This window comes from Nannobrachium achirus, assembly GCF_963921795.1.
Source record: "Nannobrachium achirus genome assembly, chromosome: 12".
Taxonomy (NCBI): Eukaryota; Metazoa; Chordata; class Actinopteri; order Myctophiformes; family Myctophidae; genus Nannobrachium; species Nannobrachium achirus.
In genome coordinates, this window is record NC_137832.1 from 57628362 (window position 1) to 57647374 (window position 19013).

Sequence of the window (19013 nt, forward strand, 5' to 3'; positions counted from 1 at the left end):
GGGTGAAAAAATGGTTTACAAAAATCGTGGGATAAATATTATATACAAACACAAACAAAAAAATGTTAGGCCTAATATAGCTTGTTAGCATCAAGATCAGTTTAACCACTTCAACCCTATGGCTATTTGAAAATAGCAGATAGTTTGGGTGGCGTTTTCACTTGTTTTTGAAATACTTTCAAAATAATTTAAAAACATTTTAAGAAATACAGAAAATAGCAGTGTTGTACATTTTGAGATATTGCACTTACCTTGATCTTTTTGCTCACAAATGAAAAACTGTTTGAGGCTAAAGTATTCGTCTTGGGAATGAATGTAATGTGTGACTTTGCCACGTTTCTCTGTCCACTTTACGTTCGCCTTGCCTTTAAACTTGACGTACAGACTCTCGACCTGACATTCCTTGGCCAGCTCCACTTTGATCTGTCCCGATACAAAGTCTCCATTTGTCCAGGTGTCCTTTTCATTAATGGGGTTGTGGCTTACTTTGAAGATATTCACTGTGCTCGACATTTTTTTTCCCAAAGCTTTTCTTTCTCTGCGGAAAATGTTACCCTACAACACACGCATCAACAGCAGCTTTTACTATTGAAGTTGTGGGTGTGTTACGATTCTGTGTGATTGGCCAGTTTGTTTGTTATGGAACCGGTTTGAAATAATATGGGCAGTGTGAAATATTCACACACACTACTTACTACTATTAGGCCTAGTGCCTTTTTAAACATGCCACTGTTTTTTGGGTTTTTTTCCGCTAGGCCTACTTGTTTTTTATTCTTTTTCTGTTTTGTTTTGTTTTGTTTTGTTGATTTATATTTTATATTTTCAAGGGGTCTTCAACAGAGGGTCTGGGACCCCTAAGGGGTCCTCACTCCTAAGACTAACTACAGACAAATCTTTGGGTGATAGGGAACATAAGCGCAGAGGCTTGTGAGCTTACTGTAGATCTGCTATTTTCGAAGAGATGATGAAGGTTGGAAAAGAGCAGACCAAGGGAGCCAATGGTCAAGTTGACTATTGAGGGTTTAAAAGGTTACATTTCTGAAAATACACATTGACATGAATCCAACGAACTAACTCTAAAAACGCGCAGTCGGTAGCGCCTCACAGCTAGAAGGTCCTGGATTCGATATCCGCCGGGGGACTTTGTGAGCGCTGCAGGGGGTGTGTTCCCTCCTCTGCGTCATCAGCGCCCACACCCTAGGTGGAGTTAGCAAAAGTGCCTTTCTGAGTGGAGTTTGCATGTTCTCCCCATGTCTACTAGGGTAGATATACCCTCACAAAAACATGCAGTAATCCTGGTCTCTATAATGCCTCCCCCTGGCCAGCCGGGGCGCTGATGGAGGGTTAGGATTAGGGTTGATGAAAGGAACTGGTTGGAATAATGTGTTCCTTCCACGCGCTACGTCCAACCGGGGAAGCTCCCCCCTGTCAGGTGAAAAGAAGCGGCCCGCTCACTCCTCACTGAAGAAAGCATAAGCCATGAGCTCAGTTCGGGGGCCCTCCCCAGGCGTGGCAGAGGGGGGGCCTCCGAAAAAATAAATAATAATAATAATAATGATGACATTTTAAAGTATTGCAATCCAAAGGAAGTGATATTTGTGTTTAGTTAGTTACTGTACATTTTGTTTTATTATGGTAATAACATTGAGAGCTTCTGCTCTGCTGGCCGCCCTGCATGTGTAATACACATGTAGCTGCTCTGAAAGCTTAGTGCAGTCTCTTAGTGCAGGCCCTCGAGGGCCTCTTTATTTCCCCTTGCCCAGGGGCCTCATATAAATCCGGCACTGCCTTTCACTTGTTTTTGAAATACTTTCAAAATAATTTAAAACATTTTAAGAAATACAGATAATAGCAGTAACAACACCGGGCCAGGCAACCCAGCCTGGTGTTATTGTTCAGGCTATATTTAATATTTCTATTTTCTATTGTTGATGATGACCTCACATAACTGATGTGTCTCTTGGCAGCTATCCCACCCTATGGTGCCCACCCTGCAGCCCCTGACAACCAACTGGCCAATCACACAGTGCCGTCGTTCCTTCGGGCAATGGGATCACACCACTATTAATAAAGTTGCTGTCGAGATACAGGATAAGGATTTGATTCCTTCTGGGAAAGTGGGAGGGAAAAAAACAAAACGGATTGAAAACAAAAACAAAATGCCGAGCACAATCAAGAACTTGACGATTCAATACAAACGTCTGAATGAAAGCGACACTTTCACCAGAGGAGACGTCCTCACGGGTCGGATCGTTCTGGACGTGGGCAAGGAGTGTCGAATAGAGACTCTCAGCATAATGTTTCAGGGGAAAGCTGTAGTGAAGTGGGAAGAGAGCAGGGGCAGGACGAGTAGCGTTACGGCTTACGCTGCGGAGCATTATTTACTCTATAAGAATTTTTTTGTGCGAGACCGAAAGGAAAAGGAAGGTATGTGCAGCTTGATTGGACTAATCACTAGTAATGAGATGCCTGCAGGCTGTTATAGCGGATCACTAATGAGATGCCTGCAGGATGTTATAGCGGATCAGTGGGTCAGTGAGGCTGGATGAGGGCAAATAAGGTTGAACCCAGTCAACCCACAAACCCAGAGCGGTTGAAAGACAGTTAGAGCACTCTTGACTCTTTGATTTACCTGCGACGCAATCACATGTTGGGGAAGTTACTTTGAAAGCGTAACTTGTAACAGTTAGGCCTTAAAGTAACTCACCATGGCAGTAACTTGATCAAGTTACAGTTCCACCCCTGGAGAAATATAACTTGTAACGTTTCAAGTTACATAGAAAAAGTTACTTCAGTTAGTTTCTTTTTTTTTGTGTGTTAAATTGAGAATGTTCTACTTTTGGTGCAGGCCTATATGAAACACAATATAATATCCTACAAAAATATTTTAAAATAAATATACTATACTATTTAACAGAGGTTGACATTTCTCTTTTGAAAGAGAATAAAATAAATGTATTTCACATGTTATCGGTACTTGAATAAAAGCACAAAAACATTTGCATCAAAACATAATCATATAATTCATTAATATATTCATTAATATTAATTAATTGTATTGCTTTCTTTTTCTTCAGAGGATCAGTATTGCCCACTATTGACGGATGAGTTTGGGAGACCATGTAAGTGATGTGAAATCAAATGTTTTGTTGCTTGCTAGTGTACGAATCTCTGAAATGATTAATAATGTCTGTGATCACAGTGGTTCTCAAAGGTTTTCATCTCCAAGGACCCCCATTGTGGTATTAGTCCAGTAAGTCCACGGACGCTAGTTACACATCAAGTCCCGACCTACGACCCAGCTGCAAGTGCAACCCACGATCAGTCCCATTAGGGAAAGACCAAAGGCCACACAATCCGCCGCTCCGGAACTATACTCTGCTGGGGCCGGGAGGCTCTGTGGGTTGACTCCTGTCCGGGCCCCTCCTACGTCTCACCAGGGCCAGTCCTGCGCTCACCAGGTCCAGGCACCTGACATTTCATTCAGGACCTATAAGGAAGGTGTATTTGGTTCCTCGTTCCTACATAGCTGGGAGCCATCTGAAACCCTAGGACCACTGGGGGTCCCCGGACCTCACTTTGAGAGCCACTCCACTAGACTGATTATGATAGTCAGTTTGATTGTTTATGTGTGTCTTCAGATAGCAATTTTGTTGCTCCGGGCTGCCACATCTATCCATTCACCTTCGAGTTTCTTGACCGGTAAGACTCTTCTCTAATAGACCTGTGCATACTGCATATATAAATAGGTACAGTATAGACAGCTCTTTCGCCCACAGGGCCACACGTCAACACCACCAGGCCGCCACCTTATTATGCAGAGCATCTTGTGTCATAACTCCATTGCAAGAAATATGCATGAGAAGTAACTGAGAGAGACTACAAAGAAATTCAGTTTTTGATCATTACTATATAATATCTGATATTATTATTATTCTTTTTACCATGTAGCCATCATCATACTGTAACACAACCACACCCTTTTGTAAATAATCAAACCGCTCGACGCTTGGTTGAGAGTGCAATATGAGTTATGATGATTTTAATAGTGGATAGATAGACCTGTCCAGTGTCCACATGAATTCAACAGACATACGCACATTAGGCAGAGGTACACACACACACACACACACACACACACACACACACACACACACACACACACACAAAGTTGTCATCATTTATTTGATATAGAGATAACTGTCTGACGGCTCTCATCCTTTCGACTAGGGACATGCCACCGCCGTTTCGTGGCCAATATGGAAAAATCGTGTACGACCTGGAAGCCAAGCTGACCAGGTCCATGAGAATGGACAAAAAAGACACCGTCATACTCAACTTTGTCCCTAGAGCCGTGGTCAACAATATCCCCGAACTGATGGTACGAGCTGGCTGAAGTGCAACACTGCCCTGTACTTCTTTCTGTCTCCGTTGACAAGATAACAAGATGTTGATGTAACTATTAAGAATAGTATTATAAGAATGTTATGTTGATAATAAGAATGCTGCATTATCCCATTGCAACCAGGAAAGCATCTTTGTTTTTTTAGATTTGAGCTAAAAAGCATTATTGTATACTTTGGCTATTCAAAAATCTAAAATATTAGATATACAAGCTCATAGTGCGTGCCACAACAATGTACAGTAGATCTGCTATTTTAGAAAAATCTTGAAAAGGTGTGCAGATCGTTGAATACATAAAGCGAACATTTTTAACTCAAATCTTTGCTTCTGGTGCATGGGTCACTGGAACCAAATATTTTCAGATGGGCGATCCGCGGCCGGATACATATAATTTCTGGGGGTCCTTCACATGAAAAAGTTGGATCACCGCTGATATAACAACACACGTTTTTTTACTACACAGCCAATGGGTTTAAGTGTGCTTTGTGGTCCTATTAACGTGCGCTTTCTGGATGCTTCCAGACTCCACAGCGGAGGTCCACGGAGAAGCAAATGACGCTCTGCACCTCAGGCTCAGTCTCCATGCAGGTCAACATTGACAAGATGGGCTACTGCCAAGGTGAGTAGCTGGCTGCAGAGTACTGTAGCTGGCAGACCTCTGCAAGAGCAAGAGGCATCTCTGCAGTGCAGATGAGGGTAAACGTGACTTTATTAAGTGGAAGCTTAATAGTATATCGTCGTCGTCGGGTGAAAACCTTGTATGTCCAATACCGTTTGTTTTGCATTTATCATTTTAAAAATGACAAGCACCATAGTGTGTGCTTGTAGATCGGCTGTTTTCACTACTTTTGTGCGACGGTCTTGTATGATGAAGAAGGGCTTTGCTTTGCAAAAGAACGTATACATTTGAAACTTGGAGATACGAGGTTTCCACCCGACAACGACAATATTTATATTTAAATATTTATTAACAGTTTGCAACAACAAAAAAGCACAGAGGTACAGTTTCATACAAAATGATGCTAAAAGGATAACCCAAGAAAGCCTTTCGGCTCGTTTCTACTGAGGTCCTGACTGTATTCAAATCATCGGAACACTGTTTGCGTTGTTGTTGTGGCGAAGCTTCCTTTAGGGAGCAACATGGAGGCTGCGCCTGCCTCGGATAGCAACCTGATCACAAGTAGATTTCTCCCAATTTAGTCATTATTATGCCAATTCATTCATCCCACTTCTGTTGTATCCTACTGGCTAACCTGCCAGTGAGGAGGACCCTCCAGGAGGACATAGCGCATCCGTCGTCCACTCCCCGCGCCGCCCCAGCCTGCAGGAGTACGCACAAGTGACAAATATTACCCTCCCCGTCGGCTTGTGTTCATATAGTCGCTCGGGCTAAAGCGGATGCAGTGCACCATGGTGGATTCCAACCCCTAGAATCCACAATGGTAGGCAGGTACTGTACTTTACCTCTGTGCCACCCAAGCACACTGACTTTGCAATGATGACCTGCTCACCATTATAATTTACTGTTTATCTGTTGTGACGAATGTATCCCTGGTCTGTATTCAGTGATGGATATATTACTTACTTTATTAAGAGTAAAAGTATCAATACCCTATTGTAGAAATAATCTTTTAGTACAAGTTCGGTATTCAAAATGTACTTGAGTAAAAGTAAAAACGTAATGGTATAAGAATGTACTTAAAGTAGTAAAAGTAAAAATCCTTTGAATCCTTTGTCAGCCTTCTGATTGGTCCCTGAGACTCCCTGACTGGCCAACCAGAAAAAATCATTCATTTTTGCTATCGGGGGTGGAGTTGTGCAGTGAGAGAATGTTGCTTTAGGCTTTCAACAACGGTCCGCGAGGTGATAGCGATTTTGCTCATTATAATGAATAAGCTTCAACAAACTAGTTCACATGGACCTTATCAATGTAACTAAGAGTTTTGATTGGGTACATATATTTTACATGGGCAGAATTACGAAAGCCAGCCTATTATGTGAGTAGAACTATAGGCTGGCTGTCATTTTCCTACCCAAAATGCACTGCGCTTTCTCTTTCTATTTATCTCCTCTGTCTGATCCAGAGGATTAAACTAATTAAAACATATATTTTCGGGGGAAACCCCCTGTTTTGCAATGTAACTACTGTACCTTTGTCTTCCCTTTTTATTAATATCACCTAGATGTTTTTCCTTTGGTACTTTAAATTGCAATAATGAGGCAATGAAAATACCCTCTCCCCCCATTCACTGCCACTATAAAAACAATCTGCCCAGGGTCATTTGTACCACCATAGTAACAGGGCAGAATGGGGCGGGATTTGACATATGGTCTATTGTGAGCTTGCAGATTGGCTATTTTCAAATTGCCAAAGTATATATAGGTCTGAAGTGTTTTTGTAATAACAATCCAAAACTACACAGTAACTAGTAACTATAGTTTTCAAATAATTGTAGCAGAGTAAAAAAAAAAGTACAATATTTGCCTTTGAGGTGTAGTAAAATGATTGAAAGTTGGAAGTGCGTTACTCTCCACCACTGTGCTGCAGGAGAGGGGATGGAGGTGGTGGCCTCGGTTCGTAACGACTCGTCGGGGGACATCAGGCTGCTGTACCGGCTGTACAGAGGGGACACCTTCCTTGTGGAGAACCATATGACCAGGCACAAGCTCCAGGTTGTCGTGGAGGAGGAGGGGGAGGTCATCCCTGCCGCGTACCATCAGACTGCCACCAGGACCATCACCGTTCCCCCTCAGATGGTTCCATCCATTCTCAACTGCAAAATCATCCAAGTTGAATACTGGCTGAAGGTAAAATGCATGGTCATGTTTTAATACCGTAGGTCACCACCAGTAGATATTCAGTTTTAACCCAAAAGATTTTTTCCAAATAACATAATTTTCATTTATTTTATTCATAGACAAAAATAGCATAAACAAGCCATTATAGATCTGCTATTTTTTTAAATAGGGCTTAAGTGATTAATTCATAATGTTGCTCTTGGGCAGAAACCTTAAAACTCCAAATAAAAACTTTTTATGTTATTATTTAATGCCCCACACAAAATGAAAATAGGCAATCACGGAAAAATGTTGTTCCATTCCTGGCTTAAAACTAACGGTTTTGACATAAGACGTTTTCACCCAATAGCAACAATATTATGTCCCGGCCCCCGGGGAGATATTAAAAAATGTATCTTTTGGGTCTGAGCTGAAAAGGATGAGAAACTCTGATCTAACTCCCAGAGCACTGTAAATTTGAACGCACACACACACACACACGTGCACGCATACACGCACACACACACACACACACACACACACACACACACACACACACACACGCTTCATTCTCCCATAGACCACAAAAGCAGAGTTCAGAGAATAGAATAGAATAGAACAATAGGGGAGGAATCCCAGCCGGCCTCAGAGGAATCCTAGGCCTTACAGATATGGGAGTGACTGGATTACATTACACCCACAGAAACACACAGCCACCAGGCCCCGTGCTACAGTGTCACACAAAAGTAGCAAAACAAAATGCAGATCTAAAAACAACGTGTAGATCTGCTACTTTTTGCTACTTTAGAAAACAAAATTTAAGGGAAAGAGGTTCAGTGTGTCTGTGAACCAATGAACTTTTGACAAAATAATAACTACAATGGAACCCTTTCCATTTCCTGAAAAGTAAACCGTTTTGGACAATTTGCAATTTAGGCCTTTAGCGGATGCTCTTAATCTAGAGTGATTTACTGTAAACGAGGTAAATACGAGGTACATCAAATGCATAGAGATAGTAATCTAGGATAATAGGCAAACCAGTATAATATCAAAAAAATCAAACCAAGTTTGAAGTGAGCGGTGGTGCGTGTGTGCGTGGCCGTGTGTGTGTGTAGCAGTTCATTTCAGGGTTGCGTGTGTGTGCGTGTGTGTGTGTGTGTGTGCGTGTGTGTGTGTGTGACAGTGCCACTTGGTCACCAGCGCTATTGCAGCTCATGCTCAGGCTACATACTTAGATAGTAACATAGTAACAAAGCTACACACACACTCACTCTTAGGAGACGGTGTGACCACCGCTCAAAAATACATAATCTGTACGTTGAAACTATACATGTGACATACAACGATATCAACCATCAGTGTGTGTGTGTGTGTGTGTGTGTGTGTGTGTGTGTGTGTGTGTGTGTGTGTGTTTTTCTTTTTCCTAGGTATGTCTGAAAGTGAAGTTCACATCCAACCCAGAGGTCATTCTGCCCTTAGTTATCCTGCCAGCCCCTGGCCCCTCCGCACCGGATCATCCTCCAGCCCCTGGCCCCTCCGCACCGGAGCTACCTCCACATTACTCTACTTTGGGATGTGAAGCATCCGGGACCCCCAGGTACGCCTGTCACACTTATTACAGTACATAATCACCTGAAGTAGCCTGCAAATATTGTTTGTTTTCATAATCATCACCTTCCTCTCCACTCATCTGTATGAATTCAACTGTTGAAAAGTGTTCATACATTTTTCAAGATCTTTTGGAAATAGCAGATCTACAAGCTCTACGGTCAACAAGCTTGTATATTGGCTATTTCATATATATATTGGCTATTTGAATTCACATTAGCAGTGTTGGGTATCGTTACATTTTGAAGTAACTCGTTAGTTTACTTTAGTTACTGACTTGAAAAACTAATCCGTTACGTTACTCCGCTACCCAATGACAATTGTAACTTAACGAGCTACCCGTTACCGTTACCGACCATTAAAACCCACTGTGAGAAAGTTTGGTAAACATAAAAAAAGAGTGCAGCCTACCGGATTGTTGTGGCTGTCAGCTGTGTGCGTGGCTGTCTGCGTGCAGCTTCAACGTGGATAATGTAATGTCGTTGATCTATCCTTTATTCCTTTCACCAAGTAAATCCAAAAATAGTGTGAATCCTTCCACAGCCTTACTCAAGCCCTGCCATGTAAATTAAAGTAAACAAGACACGCAAAAGGTTCTTCTTGACTCGCTAATAGTCAGATGACCGCAAGTAACCCCAAGTTACACCAAATTTTGTAGCCTGTCGTAAACTGTAGAATGACTACGCAACCACCACAGGCTGGCAACACATTTCTGGTTGGTCACATTTTTCTGTGTAAAAATGCGGGCCATGATGCGTGCATGCATGCCTCTTCAGGCTCCTTCTATGACAGAGAGAGAAGAGCTCATTCAGGAAACAGCGCAAATGTGTCAGATGGATTTATTTTTCCTTTGTGGCAACAGAAAAAACAGGGAATTATAGGTCTTAAATACCCAATTAACGCCGCTATTCTTTGGGAAATGTAACTGGTAACGATCCTACTAAACTGCAGAAGTAACTCGTTAAGTTACTCCGCTACCACCAAACCTAACGGCGCTACGTAACGTCGTTAGTTATAGCGTCGTTACACCCAACACTGCACATTAGCATGTGTCTTCTGCAGACCCAAGCGCTGTGTGGGAGTAATGCAGGAACCAAACGGTGGGAGACCCAATCAACGTCTGTCCATCACAGGGCCCTGAGCGCAGATGCTGATTGGCTCTTCCACCTTTTGGTTCCTGCAAAATGCCCACCCAGCAATTGGGGCCAGACCGGTCTGCAATAAAACAAAAAACATTTAGGCATAAGGGATAAGGCACCGTTCCATTTAGTTTAGCTTAGTTAATTATAGGATCCCCATTAGTCTACACCGTAGTGTAGACTATTCTTCCTGGGTCCAGGCATAGAAGAACATCACAATACAAGACACAAAATGCAGTACAGTATGATTCATATACAGTCTCCCTGCTAGGCCTTGGACCTATTGCACCTCCCATGATGGACTCTGCATGGCAGGCAGGGGCGTCCTCTTCCCTGAGACAGGCCTAAGCTTGACCGCATACCAAAAAACATCATAACCAATGTTACAAAAAAAACATAAACTTACCAGTAAGGCTCCCTAATCAGGAGATAAGCGACCGTAGGTCACTTATCTCCACAAATAGGGCAAAAATGTGTTTTGCCAAAATCTTCCTGATCCATGTTGATGACATGAGTGTAGACATACTGTATAGTGATTTTCGTGATTTTAGGGCAAAATCTGTAGGAGCAGTGTCCAAAAATGTGTTTTTAAAAATCGGCCTGGAGGTGGCGCTATATGGGAGAGATTCATGTTGATGGGATGAGTGTAGACATACTGTGTACCGATTTGCGTGATTTTAGGGCAAAAATTGTAGGAGCAGTGTCCAAAAATGTGTTTTGCAAGAATCGGCCTCATGGTGGCGCTAGAAGAGGGCCATGTGAGAAATGAGGGGTGGGGTCTCCGCGCCGGCAAGGCGGACGAATAGGTACCACCCCGGCTGTCCCGGTCGCTCCTAGCCGGAGTTACGGCATTTTATGTGAGCTGCAGTGTAGGGGGTCCTCCACTGGGGGCGTCACCACTTTTGCATCCGTTCTGGAGCACCAGGAGTCGGTGGTCCCCGGGAATTCCCCGTGAGCAGCCCCGTTGGGGTGGTCATTTGGTCAGTTTAGCACATTTGGTCATTTTTTACATCTGGGGGTCCCCCAGGGACCTGGGGGTCCCTGGAGCTCCGGGGGTTGGAGGTTGGAGGTTGTAGTTTGGCAGGTAAGGAACGTGTGTGCAAAATTTGGCATGGATCGGGGCAACGGTTGCGGAGATATGAGCAGGGCAAGAGTGTGACGTGTGAGGTGTGACAGACAGACTGACTGACGGACGGACTGACTTACACTTTGTGCAGGGTTTGATAGTAAATGCGACCTATGGTCGCAATAAACTTTAATTTACATGAACAGAAGAATAAGAATTGAAAAATAAAATAAAGAATTGGCGAATGTTTCCCCCAGAATAGGGATGCTGGGGTTCAAGTAGTTAATCGTTGAGTAAAATGTCAAAATGACCCCCCAGGTGTGAAGCTTCGGGGGCCTCCGGGGACCAACCAGGGTGGACCCCGACCACTGACCAGTGGAAAGATCTGGAAGCGGCCCTGGACGCTCTCTCACAGTGTGCGGCACCCTCCCCGCCCTCGCGTGGCTCCCACGAAACGGATCGCTCATCAGACGTATAAAACCAGTGATGGACAGTAACCAAGTAAAAACCAAGTTTTTTTCGTAACTATACCTGGCCGGGGATTTTGTCCTTTTATGGGCAAGGCCACTTGGCCTTTGGTGTTGTAAAATGTTTTAGGGCAAAAAGGCCAAATGCCAGGGCAGGAAGGCCATCAAATAATAGTCCATTGAAATAATGTATTGATTTCAAGGATTAAGGTTGATTTTACAGGTAATATGTTTGAAGACTATCTGCAGTGAGATCAATACGTTATGGTAATCTGATCCATGCTCAGCCCTGCACTAAATGATGTTGGAACAACAAAGGTTCAGGAGAATAGACCACACCGGATAACCACCTTCTCTCTTCCCTAATCATCTCCAATCTAACCTGCTTTTCTCCTCCCCACCTCGCTTGCTACAGGTCTAACTGATAACACCTCCTCCCTTATCTCCTCCTACCAGGTTAATCAAGCGCTGTATTTAAACCTGGCCGTGCTCACAGCACTTCCCTGCTCAGTTTCTCGCATGCAGAGGGACTCGCAACAAGTACAAACTCGCGTCTAAACAGACACTTGTACAAATCGCGTCTAGAAAGACAAAGTACACACGTACAAATCTACGATTAAACAAACAGACAACTTGCTCACAAACAAGTATAACTTCGCGTCTAAATAGTGAAGTCTACTCGTCTCATTGACACCATCGTCGTTCTCCATAAGCATGGAAGAACCCATGGACCTGCTCGCCTCAGAAGACGAGATCCCCCCCACGGCAGATCGCAGGCAGGTTTTGGACAGGCAGAGAAACGTCACCGCCGCCACAACCACGCCACCGCCACCACCGGCTTCCCAGCGCTCCACCCACAGCCCCGTTGCCACCGCCGGCACCGGCCCCTACTCAAGCACACGATCTGCCACCTCCGTGCCACGCTCCAGGTCAGTCAATCCTCCACTAGCCATTAATGATTGGACCGTACGTGGCTTACAGAATGCCCTGACTAGCTGTAACATAGTATTTCCCCGTACCGCATCTAAGCCCGTCCTTTATGAATTGTTTTGTACGGCTATGTGTTGCCCCTCCACGCCTGGTCCGTCGCGCAATGATGATGCGGGACCTAGAGGCGCGTCAGAGGGAAGCCCCGGGGAATCCCAGTCACGACACACTCCCCCTCCCCCCCCCCCCCCTCCTCCCAGAAAACGCGCTCGTAAAACCACCCCAGCTCGCGTGTCCTCCCCCATTGTTACCACCACAGCCACTACTATCGCCACCCCATCAGTAACTACTACAGTGATTCCACCATCACCATCCACATATGCCAATCCACTGCTTCACTTGCTTGCTTTGTATGCACAAAACCCTGGCCAATCATCCACCATCCCACCCCAGGCTAATCAAACCCTCATCCCACCTAATCAAATTCTAGCACCCCCCCACCCCTCTCACAACCAAACAATGTTTCAACCCACACAGGGCCAAACAGCCCCCCCCCCACCCCCCCCCCTCTCACAACCAAGCAATGATACAATCCACACAGGGCCAAACAGCCCCCCCTCCCCCCCCCACGGCCAATCAGCTCCCACACACCCTACCACAGGCTCCATTTCCCATCCTCCGCCTTCCTGCCACGGCCAACCAGGCCGCCCACCTCAACCCACAGATCCAAATGCCCCTCCCCCTCCCATCCATGTATAACCAAGCCCAGGTCCAAATGCCCCTCCCCCTCCCCTCCACGTATAACCAAGCCACCTTTCTTCCCATACCCACGCAGTCTGCTCTGCCCCTCCCTTCCCAGCCATTCTACCAACCCATAGCCCAGGCTCAAGTCCACACCCCCATACCTCAATTCACATATTCTCTCTCCACAGCCCTGCCTGTACCCGTACCCCCGTCGGCCATCTCCGCCAACCCGATGCCGGTGTCAAACACCCTTCGCCACCAGATCCTCCAGGGTATGGACGTGGATTTAGCCGCACTAATCAAACCCTCTGCTTTTTCCCACCAGGCCAGGACCGTAGACTGCGGAGGGGTGTCCATCACCCTCCGCGATCTCAATTCCTCCTCTAACCCCACCATTCTCTCCCCCACAGAGTTTGCCCTGGCTTTCTCCCTCTACCGGAACGTCATTTGTTCCGTTTTCCCCCACCGCAGGCAGGAGCTGAATGATTATTTGCAGATAATCATCGACCTAGCCTTACGCTTCCCGGGGGCCCTCTTTTATCACTACCACAGGCAGTTCGCAGCGACGGCGGCAGCTCGACTCCAGCAGTCAAACCAGCTGACCTAATGGGGCGCACTGGACTCCGAGATGTACTGCCGGCTCTTTGCCGGCAGAACTGCCGTCGCCTGCGAACTGTGCAGCTGCCCGGCCCACCCCACCTCAGCTTGCGTCCTCGCCACCTCCCGCCCCACAGCCCCCACTTCATCCACCCGGCCATCGTCCCACCAGGTACCACAGACCCACACACAATTCCCACAGCCCATGACCCCCCCAGCTAGGTCCCCAACCCAAAGTCCCACCACCTCCCCAGCCTCCTCCCAGGACAGGGACCGTCGAGGCCGCCCAGTGCTCTTCGTCGGGTCAAAAATGCTGTGCAACAATTTTAATGACCAGGGCTGTAAATCGTCCGCATGTAAATTGTTGCACGTGTGCTCCTCTTGCGGCGGAGCCCATTCCCTTGTCGCATGCCCCCACACAACCCCACCAAAACCCTTAAGCAGCCGACGAACGGAGCACTATCCATTGTAGCGGCTTCCCTTGGGGTTCAGAATGGACCAGCCGCTCTGTCCTCATCCACTCAGTCAACCAAACCACCGTAGAGATAATTAACAAGGCAGTTCCTCCTCACTCCCCATTCACACGTACATTCGCTCTAATGCCCACGACCTCTGCCAAGCTCACTCAGTGCTCGTCCATAAATCACGGCTCCTTTTTGGGGACTCTGTTCGGGCCCAGCCATAAGCTGTCCAGAGACAAGCCGTCCAGACACAGGCTGTCCAGAGCCCCAGAGCCAAACTACCCAGGGCTCGTGCCCCGAGCACTCAGCCCCCCCCGCCTTCTCCGCTCCACTCAGCAATGCCCGTCCTCGCTAAAACATCACAATCCCTCCCGTTAACTCACTGGGTTCATTCCACCATCCATCAAACCATTCACTCCTCTCCAACCCGGCCAATCCCCCCATCCACAACAGCAACCATTCACTCACTACAGTCACGGCGTTCCGCCGCCGTCCTGTCACCTAAGCAAAGGCGTTTCCGCCTTCTCCCTGTCACCCAAGCAAAGGCGTTCCGCCTTCCCCTCGTCTAAGCAAAGGCGTTCCGCCTTCCCCTCGACTAAGCCAAGGCGCTCGCCGACCTTCCTGTCACCTAACCAAAGCGTTGTCGCCGCTTTACTTAGCAGGTGTTGTTGCCACCTTCCTGTCACCTAACCAAAGCGTTGTCGCCGCTTTACTTAGCAGGTGTTGTTGCCACCTTCCTGTCCCGAGGCACCTCCCTGGCCTCTTCTTTTCCCCATTCTACCTCCAAACGTATTTCCATGCCTCCATGTTCTCCAAATACATTTTAATAAATACAACCCAAGTGTGTCTCTGTTTGATGGTGTGGTCTTTACTAGTGAATAAAGTCATTGGATTGGTTTAAAGATTGGGACTCAGAATCTCATCAACAAGAGACGTGACAAGAAAGAGACTCTGGTGTCTACATATTGCCAAAAAAGAGAAAAGGAGAAATTGGAACAGTCAGCTGGGGCATTAAGGCCACTGTGGCCTCAGGGTATGCCATTTTTGTTGTTGGCCAAACTAAGGGGCAACGACGGCCATGGCCTTCTTGGCCTACCTGAAATCCTGCCTTGATCTGTGCTTTATTTGAGTTTTTATATTTTTGTATAATTATGACTTTCACTCCGTTACATTTCAAAGACAAATGTTGTTTTGACTGTTGACTACTTTTGACTGGGAGAAAAGGTATATAAATTAACACTGCCGCGCAATCTTCAGAGTATCAGCCCGAAGGAATGGTTGTACTTTTTATTTCCTTGTTGTTGCCTATAGTGCTGGTTATGTTATTCAGATGTATGTTGGTTACTTCTTCCAAAACTGTTACTTTTCAAGAAATGGGGAAAAATAATTTGTGTTCCACGGATCCAATGTATACTGCTCAAAGAATTTAAGGGAACAAAATGTTCCCTTAATTTATTTGAGTATAGTATATTGTAGTACTAGCTCAAAGAAGGAACATTTTGTTCCCTTAAATTCTTTGAGCAGTGGTAGTTACAGTATTAATGGCTTTGTTTGCACACAGGGGTGATTTTCAACAATTGCGTTTTTTTTCCCTGTTTGCTGCATGATTAAAACACATTGAATTTGGTGGGCAATGCTGTGCGGAATCTGTGCCATTTTTACCGCATGCGACAAGACGCACAAATCGAACTGGGTTCGATCGGGAAAGAAACGCATTGCCGCAGCCACCTGCCTGCCGCATGGCAAATTCGGAGCCGGTGTGCATGAGGTCATAGAGAATCTTTGTTTTCTTAAAAGAAATTAAATCGTCAGTTTTTTTCCGTGCGAAAAAATCGTGCCTGTGTGCAAAGCCCTTTACTTAGTCACAAGCTCTTGATGATATTTTCATTGTTTAAACACTTTAACCTTCTATTTCTTTACTCCCCTATAAAGGTAGGGAAAACAGCATCTGTGGGGGAAATGCAAAAGAAAGGGGGTTGGGAGGGGGGACAGATGAATATGTATGGTCTGTAGTACATCTGCACCTTATCTCTGTACATTTAGTTTGTGTAAGCTATGTGCTTGTCCACAGATGCTAAGTATGTTATTTACCTAGTAGTTTGTTATTTGTTGTTTATTCTATTTAATGAGCCTTACAGTACTTTATCCACCTGTTTCCGTGAGAATTTACTATAGCATTATGTGTGGAACACATCCGGAGAACAGCAGACATACAAGCTCACGTTGCGTCGCAGATGCAACCGTTGTGAGCTTGTAGATCACACTCGGCTGCGAGGTCGGAAGTGCCGCTCACCTCCTGCGCATTGCACGATGGGACGTTGGAAACGTGTGGATACTCATGTACTCATGTACATTTTATTTGATTTATATTGTATTACATTTTGCATTATGGTACGTACATATGCTATCTGCATTGCTTTTTGAAATGTTGCTTTTCTTATTGTATTTCTATTTTGTACACACTGTCCAGAGTGTCTGATGACTTTTGTAGAGTTTCACTGCCTGCAATTCCGCTACAGATATATTGTAAATGAGAATAAAGCCTTTAAGTTAACTGTGAATATTAAGTATCAGAGTAATGTGTGCTAGTATCATTATGATGTTGTTGTACAGCAAATAACCGAACACCTCATCAACACACATCTGGAGAACAGCAGATAAACAGAAATAGCTTCCCCTACCAAACCCAGTCTGTTTCACACCAATCAACACCTTCAGTGTCCAGTAGATGGCAGCAGATCATAGGTTCAACTTGGTTTCAGTAAGGAATGATAGATGATGATGTAAAGCATTTATTTCAGTAATTAATGACATTAAAAAAATTCTTCATTTATATCACAAACAGGAGTTAGTGAACTAACAAGCCACCTGCTGTCACAGTTTTACTATTAGGCTATATTATTATGTCCCGAACATAGCATGACTGTTTTACTGTTAATATTATATATGCGGCACAAAATGACACGATGTGAGCTTGTAGATCTGCTATTTTTGAATAGTCCAAGATATAAGTGGATAAAGTGGTTTAAATGGTTGTGATGCTACTTTGCTGGGGGACCCCCTGGAAACCCCCCTAGGCATCCCCAGACCGCACTTTGAGAACCATTGCTTTATAGGGCTGCAGCCATAGGCTAATTGCTCTGCAACACACACGCACGAACGCACGCACGCACGCACGCACGCACGCACGCACACACACACACACACACAGCAATAAAGTAAATTGTGTTAAACTAGACAGACAGGTTTGAGATGGACTGTCTGTCTGTATGTCTTTCTGTCTGTCTCTGACTGACTGCACGTCTATCTGACTGTCTGTCTGCACGTCTATCCTATTCCTACAGAGACTCATATGCTCAGGGGTTAAGGCAGGCTCTCTAGAGTCAGTGTGCAGTCACGCCCCTGCAGGGTGTGAGCTAAAGGAATTAGATTACATCAGACATAAAAGAACCATCCCTGGGGACACAAATGACATCATATAGGCCTACACAACACCTTTGAAAACCCACACCCTGCCCTACCTTGCCCTGGCCTGACACACTGTCAAATCTTCAGCGTACAAGTCTCACATAGACATATATATATATTTGATGCCTGACAGTGTGTCCCAGGTTCGATTCCCGAGCCCGGACGGTGGTGGATTGTTTGCTGCGTCAGCCTGCGTGTCACTCCCATACTTCCCTGTCTATCCCCACTAGGCCACTACTATCTCCATCTCACACTACTAGTATCAATAAATGCATAAAAAAAAGAAAGAAAAAGGAATTGCAATGTTCCCGGTTCAATCCCCAGCTCTCCCTGGGTTGGTTTCAAAGTGTCCTTGAGCAAGACACTGAACCTCTAACTGCTCCTGATGTGTGAACAGGTGAAAGTATATGAATGGGTGTGTGTAATGCGCTTTCATAAAAGCATTACTGCATTTACCATGTATTACTTGCTTGCTAGATGCCTGAAATATTTATGTGAGCAAGCCGAGAAGTTGACTAACAAGTTCTTTGGGTGATTAATAATTCATTCAATAATACACACGGAAATACAAACGGAAACAAACTGTGAACTGTCACCTGAGGCTACATGTGTGTCCGTGATTAGTCAATGCTATTTCATTTCACATTTCAGACCAGATAAACTCAACAAGCTTCAACACAGTACAGAAACATCCCATCCACACGTACACAAAAATCATTTGAACCCGATCCAGGCTCGGCCCCAGGATGAGATGACTGAGGGCACAGTTGAAAATGACAAGGGTTCTTTATATAGTAAAACATTATGTACATAAAACTTAAACTGAGGGGGCACAATTTGCAATTGGTTTGCCATGCCCCATCTGCATCTGGCACCTCCGTGGCGCCGGGCCTGACCCAAATCCATTTTTATTATTGGAAAACATACATTAACCACTTCATCCATATATATTTTGGCCATTTGAAAATAGCCGATCTACAATGCACTGTGAGCTTGTGGATCTGCTATTTTCAAAAAGAAGAGAGAGAAAAAAAAACTGAAATGGAACATTCTGCATAATGAGTAGGCCTACTTTTACTTTGGCACTAAGTAATAAGTACATTTTGTCATTTTGATGCCAATACTTTTGTAGGCTACTTTTACACAAATACATTTTGAATGATGGACTGAAACAGAGTATTTTTACATTTGATACTGAGTACTTTTTCCACCACACACACACGCACGCACGCACGCACGCACGCACACACGCGCGCACACACACACACACACACACACACACGCACGCCTCATTCCTCACCTGGGCGGGGGGAGTGGCTTGGGTTGCATGGTGTATTGTCTATTTACCAGTAAC

At 45.1% G+C, this 19013-nt stretch overlaps 2 protein-coding genes across 2 annotated transcripts; both read left to right on the top strand.

Moving 5' to 3' along the window:
• The first annotated feature begins 2133 nt into the window (after positions 1-2133).
• LOC308295043 (arrestin domain-containing protein 3-like) lies at positions 2134-5073 on the top strand. The gene is made up of 5 exons (XM_080737986.1): positions 2134-2427; positions 3078-3122; positions 3642-3702; positions 4231-4381; positions 4927-5073. The coding sequence occupies exons 1-5, from the start codon at positions 2160-2162 to the stop codon at positions 5029-5031; spliced, it is 630 nt and encodes a 209-aa protein (XP_080594112.1). The 5' UTR covers positions 2134-2159; the 3' UTR covers positions 5032-5073.
• Positions 5074-6835: 1762 nt separating this feature from the next.
• Positions 6836-15584, top strand: LOC308296124 (uncharacterized protein). Its single transcript, XM_080739263.1, has 4 exons — positions 6836-7212; positions 8610-8779; positions 11314-11765; positions 15076-15584. The coding sequence occupies exons 1-3, from the start codon at positions 6907-6909 to the stop codon at positions 11471-11473; spliced, it is 636 nt and encodes a 211-aa protein (XP_080595389.1). The 5' UTR covers positions 6836-6906; the 3' UTR covers positions 11474-11765; positions 15076-15584.
• Positions 15585-19013: the final 3429 nt, after the last annotated feature.